The following is a 6,444-nucleotide window of genomic DNA, read 5'->3' as shown; positions in this document are numbered from 1 at the left end:
TTTTTTTTTTTTTTTTTTTTTTTTTTTTTTTTTTTTTTTGTACCAGAGATACTCGACTGAGCCATATCCCTGGCCCTATTTTGTATTTTATTTAGAGACAGTGTCTCACTGAGTTGCTTATTAGCACCTCGCTGTTGGCGAGGCTGGCTTTGAACTGATTCTCCTGTCTCAGCCTCCCAAGCTGCTAGGATTACAGGCATGCCCCACCACACCCAGCCATAATTTTTTGATGGAAGTGAAAATAGAGAAATTTATTTAGCCAATGTACCACAGAGAATTTGACAAGAAACTTTATTATGCTATTTCTTTTTTTTATATATATATATAAAACTTTATATATATATATATATATATATAAAAAACTTTTTTTTGTTTTTTTTGTTTTTGTGCCTTTCTGTCCTAATGTTGCATAGTTATCAGGGAGGAGTAGTCCAATGATTACATAAGAGTTGGGCACCATAAATTCTCTATATTTTGTCTCCCATGGAGGCCTTCGAAATGAATCTTTATTAAAAATCAAAATAAAACCAGGATACTGGTTTATACTATATATATATATATATATATATATGTGTGTGTGTGTGTGTGTATATATATATATATATATATATATATATATATTAGTTGTAGATGGATACAATACCTTTATTTTATTTATTTATTTTTATGTGGTGCTTGACTCAAACCCAGTGCTTCACATAGGCTAGGCAAGTGCTCTACCACTGAGCTACAACCCCAGCCCCTATCATACTGCTTGCATCACACAGGTCTATATTTTTAGAAGTCTTTCTTTGCTTCTCAATTCCTTAGGTTCTTCATTATATAATAATCTTTAGCATCCTCAGAATACCTCACACAGATGTCCCTGAATTTCACTGTCATCAGTTACCTACCTAGGTTAAAAACTTCGGTTTTCCGGAAAAATTATGTATCTCACGATTGGAAGATTGATGAATGTATTACAGAAACTAGTTGAAGGATATAACTCAAATATCAGACTTTCTTCCATAACCCTCATTTTTCATTTCACACCCTAAGAGTTTCCTGTTTAGTTACAGTGTACTTCCTGTTTCTAGTATCATTGCCTGACTTCAGGGACTAGGTTCTTTATGCATTTTTGTTTGTTTGTTTGTTTGTTTAAACATTTAGTCATAGATGGATGGACACAGTACCTTTATTTTACTTATTTGTAGCAGTGCTTAGCATCTGTGTAGTATTTCTCAATCTGGAAGTAGCAATTGATTTAACATAGCCCTCTTCTCCTATACCTTCTCACCCTCATGCCAATTCTTCTCCTTTCCCTTGTTCCTCCACTTTTCAGTTCTGTGTTTTTTTAAAAAAAAAACTTCCAAAAGCAAGAAAGAAAATGAACAAACAATACCGGAAGGAAATATTCAACACATACCTGAGTAATTAGGAGCTTAAGGAATTTGGAGAGAAACAGCTGGATGCTTTATTTTATATATAGCTCTCTATATATACAGATATCACATATATAATGCTTTATATATTTATATATATATATATACGTGAACATTTGCTTTTCCTTTTTTGTTTTTGTATCTTTCTAATAGAGACTACCAAGTAAAGAACTACCAGATTCATCATCCCCAGTTCCAGCAAATAACATCCGTGTCATCAAAAATTCCATTCGACTGACCCTTAATCGGTAAAAGCAGTGCCTCCTCACTTAAGTGAGCATGCAATCATATAGTGGCATAGATATAGCCACTATTTTCAAAATAGAAGTGGCTGTTATACGTAAAATAGGTGAAAGTTACAGTCATCAGCCTAACAACCTTGAAGTGGTTTTTGAACTCTCACACTGACCTGCAGATGCTGTAGCATTCTCTCACTGATTGCTACATACACTCCTCTGAGGATCACCTGCTATCAAATTGTCATCTACACTATTATGGCTTCGCATTTGAAGGTTTTACTGCCTTAACTTTTGATGTTTGTTTCTCTTGTTATGGGAACCAGTTCTTGGCCACTTGGACACTGAAAACAAGTGCTAAACACTTTCTTTTTTCTTTTTTTAAGTCTTATGTTGTAATCATTGTATAGAACTGAAAAAGTTGAAAAAAAATTTTGTCTTGTAATTTTCCAAATGTTAATGCATTTATTTTAGTATCAGAGCCAGTTTCTGAAACCTGAGATGAATGAATGTGAGATATCTTTTCTGCTTCCTTCATTTGTGTAGATGTATTGTCTGTTCTGTTGGTTTAAATTATTTTTTTCTAGATGGCACATGGAATATTTAAACTTTTTTTTTGTTTTTTTCTTTTTGTGCCTTTCTGTCCTAATGTTGCATAGTTACCAGGGAGGATTAGTCCAGTGATTACATAAGAGTTGGGCACCATAAATTCTCTATATTTTGCCTCCCATGGAGGCCTTTGAAATGCATCTTTATTAAAAATCAAAATAAATCCAGGATACTGAAAGTCAGTATATGAATGGTGAAATTGTTACGTATCCTACTATCTCATGCCATTCTTGTTAGTTGACCGGTATTTTTTACTGAGGATCAACTCATTTCACCATCAACAAGATACCTTTACATATGGCAAACTTGTATTTTTGAAGTGTAAAATTAACTCGGCATGATAATTCCTGACCATAATTTACCCCACAACTTCAAAATTTCTTCACGGACTAGGCATGCAGAAATAAGCAGTGGATTTTATTGAACTCTAAAGGCATTTTTGAATGACATTGTTAACAACCATTAATTGGCTCAGGACCTTTGTAATTTTTATTTAACTATATTAGTTGTCTTTTTTTACACTGCTTTTTTCAATGCACTTCTTAATATTTTTTTAAGTTTCATGAATGCATGCTCAGTTTATTAAAATCCATAACCATGTAATTCTTGTAATATGTTGATTCAGTGTTTTGTAAATGAAGTCGTATGTATTTTCAGAGTATTTTTGTATGTACTGTAAGATACCATCTTTTCAAAGAGAAACCTTTAAAACCTTTACTGTCTCTCTTTAGTCTAATTTTTTAAATATGAATTATGCTTGAATTATTATATTTAAAATGAAAATGTATAGATTGCACAGCCAGGAATGCCAGTATATGTTACAGTTCTTCAGCTTTCATACCACATTTAGTGGGCCAGTAGGAAAAACAGAATGGCACATTGAATAGTGAAGAAATACCTGGTTGTATATTTTATAGGACTCATGGGATGCCATCTTGTCAGTGGAGAAATAGCAGTCCATTTTCTCTTGCAAGCCCCTTTACTGTTGAGTTTAAATTCTTGAATTCAGATTGTCAGAGAGCAGTATCTCCCATCTCCCACTCCTGTTTCCCATCCCCTAGGTCTCTGAAATACAAATTCTAGTGTTTAGCTTGTACAAAGAAAAATGTGGCAAACTTCTAGAAGGAAAAATAATTGTTCCATTGTTAACTTTTTCTCTATCAGCAAAAGATAAGAATGAAATCCCATAACCAAGTTGTAGTTTCCATGGCAAAGTCATTCTCTTAGCTGACCCTTTTCCTGTATTCACGTATTTTTGGATTTGTTTTACAAATACTCTTATTTGGACAAAATTGAATGATTATGAAAGAATTGAATAACTGTCACTTGACTTCAAACTTTGAAAATTCTTTGGTAAGGGACTTAATTAAATTTTATATACTTGAAGTGTCTCTGTGTTTCTGTATTTCCTCTCCCCTGCTTTTATAAATCAGTCTTTAACATCTCTTTAGGAATTCCTTATAGGGCTGGGGATATAGCTCAGTTGGTAGAGTGCTTGCCTCGCATGTACAAGGCCCAGCACCACAAAAAAAAAAAAAAAAGAATTCCTTATATCTCCGTGTTTACCCTGTTATAGAAACATATTCTTTGGAGTGGCCAGTGGAGTTTTTCTTTAACAAGAAAACAACAAATCTGACCCCCTACCATAATATAGTCATTTCTCTTAGATTAAAGATCCATTCTGCATGATGTTAAGCCATGGTCAATGGTTCAACATTAGAATCCTCAAGAATAGTATTCTTCAACTTGTTCAGTCATGGAGGTTGATAAGATGCTTTTGAGATGGTGGGTTTACTCAGAAGTGTATTTCTCATCCTGACAAGCAGGAAGGATTCGGTACATTTCGTGACCATAGCAGGAGCTTCCATTGTATTGGTTCCAGGGAAGTAAAAGGAGACAGTGTGGTCTAGGATTGTATGTTACGTTCAGAGGCACTACATGTATTCATTTTCAAGTGGAACTATACCTAGAAATACATTTCATAAAGTCCCATAACCTATTCTTCAGTATATAGACACATATTTATTTTCACACAGTATTAGATTTTAATATATTCATTTTTCAGTGACTAACTCTGGAGAATAGTATATATCAAAGGAAAATAGATGATGTTTAAACCTTAGGGACTTAGAGATAGTAACTGGCTGAAAACTTTGTAAAATTGGGGCAAAAGAATGAATTTTCCAAGTTTATTGGTGCTTAAAATAAGAACTTTATCTTAAGATGGTGTTAAGTGCTTATTTTATACTATAGTAGCAATTAAAGAAAATAGGCTAAAGTTATTTTCCACTATTATCCCACAGTTGTGAAATGAGAATTCCTAACTTGGGGATCATGAACCCTTTATATATGACATGTTTTTGTTTATATGCATTTTAGGGGGATGAGGGGTCATAACTTTCATAAGTTTCTCAAAGTGATTCATGACCTGAAAAAGGGAAAGGAGGTAGGAACCACTAGGATTGAACAATCCTAGAATATTTCAAATTTCCTCCATTTGATTTTGCTGTGGTGTATTTCTGAAAATGTACTGTGGCTCTTAACTAGTAAAGTATTGGTAGAGGATCTGGAACACTATTTCTAAAGTTCTTTATATACTTCAGATGAAACATACCAACATGATAAAAATATACCGACATCAGATTATCATATTTCTTCATGTTAAATCCACTAACAGGGTCAAACCTTAGTTCTAACAAATTTAACCTAAGATCCATCTGAGTAAAATAGCTTAGAATGATCATTATAAGTGATATAAAATAGAAATAATCATCAAAGGTCCTAATCCTTTGCGTTCAGTAGCATTAAATTTTTCACTTTCTCCTCCATGTTTGTCATTCAGGCCAGAACACACTGAACAGACCAATAAATAGAAGTGTTTTAGTTAAAAATAAATATTTTTGTATAAAGTGTTTGTGTTTAAATAAACAACTGCCTAACAAATCATCCAAAGCTTAGAATCTAAATTGGTTGTGATGCTAATAACAAATAGTGCACAGATGGAAGAAAACCAGTCTCAATAATAACAAATTATTTCCTTTGAGGTTTTCTGAAGAATTGTACAACGTCATGTCCTTCCCAGATTCCCTAATTTTTTGAAATAATTTTTCTGATATAATTTTATATTTAAAATCAGTTAAACATAAATTTATCAAGTTTGTTATAATTTTAAGCTATTACTGCATTTTAACAGACTGAAAGTACTTAGGCTGTCTTTGATGTAAATGGTGCTACATCATTTCACAGTATTCTATAAAATGAATGCAGCTGCTGTTCCTTTCTAGATGTTTGTGTGGTTCATATTAATTTTTCCTGCCTTTATTTGGATTGTTTTATTTCTTAGTTGTACATATGAGACTTATTTGTCTGGAATAAGTAATCAAATAAACTTGCTTTGATAAATAGGTGGTGGTTGAGTAATGTTATTTGGGAGCAACTCAAAAGTACCAGAAGTCTTTCCTTATTTTTCAAATTGATAGCCAATTTGGTCATTTTCACTCAGACTCTTTTTGGTAGATAGTGTTATCCTTTCCCACTTAATACGAAAGCAAAGCTCAGAATCAATTTGCCTCACACAGAATCACCTATTAAACATTTATTAGCAAGCAGTAACAGTTTGTACAATCTGCTCTGAATTCAAAGAAGTTTCAGCTTTCTGCCCTTTCGGGTGCTCTGACCACACTTTCATGAAAAGGTCACTTGAGCCATCTGTATCAAATAATGGAGGCAAAATTCTGTCATCTTTGAGGTCAGCATCAGGCAACCAGAGTCCTCTGTGCTAATGACTGAACAGAGGTGTGTGTAGCAATCAAACCTTAAATACTATACAGACAAGCATAGGTTACAAGGTACATTCTTGTAAGAACACAGTGGCTAGTCACAGCTAGTCTACATCCTGGTACTGGATTCACAAATTTGAGTTTCAAGGTTACTAGCAAGCCACATATGTCACCAATGGGAACACACTGGATACTTATTAAGCTACAATCTCCTGTATTGACTGAAGTACAGACAATAGGACTTCTAGTAGTTACTTGTGAAGTGAGGGTTTCCCAATTGGTCAATCATCCCTGGACTGATTTTCTGATTGAAGCCACTTCCTGTTCCTGGGATACGACTTATACAAATAGAATTGTCACACTGCTGAAATGTTTTAAAGTAAATTAACAAAACGGGTT

General features: G+C 33.5%; 1 protein-coding gene across 1 annotated transcript in view; it reads left to right on the top strand.

Moving 5' to 3' along the window:
• Papolg (poly(A) polymerase gamma) overlaps positions 1-5,670 on the top strand; it is a 38,329-nt gene extending 32,659 nt beyond the window's left edge. The window contains exon 22 of the mRNA XM_015479643.2: positions 1,575-5,670. Coding sequence (XP_015335129.1) covers positions 1,575-1,673 — 99 coding nt within the window. The 3' untranslated portion in view covers positions 1,674-5,670. The remainder of the gene's footprint in view (positions 1-1,574) is intronic.
• The last annotated feature ends 774 nt before the right edge of the window (positions 5,671-6,444 follow it).

Source organism: Marmota marmota, unplaced genomic scaffold, assembly GCF_001458135.2.
Source record: "Marmota marmota marmota unplaced genomic scaffold, marMar, whole genome shotgun sequence".
NCBI lineage: Eukaryota > Metazoa > Chordata > Mammalia > Rodentia > Sciuridae > Marmota > Marmota marmota.
Note: the sequence above shows the minus strand (reverse complement) of the source record. Positions and strands in the feature narration are given on the sequence as shown.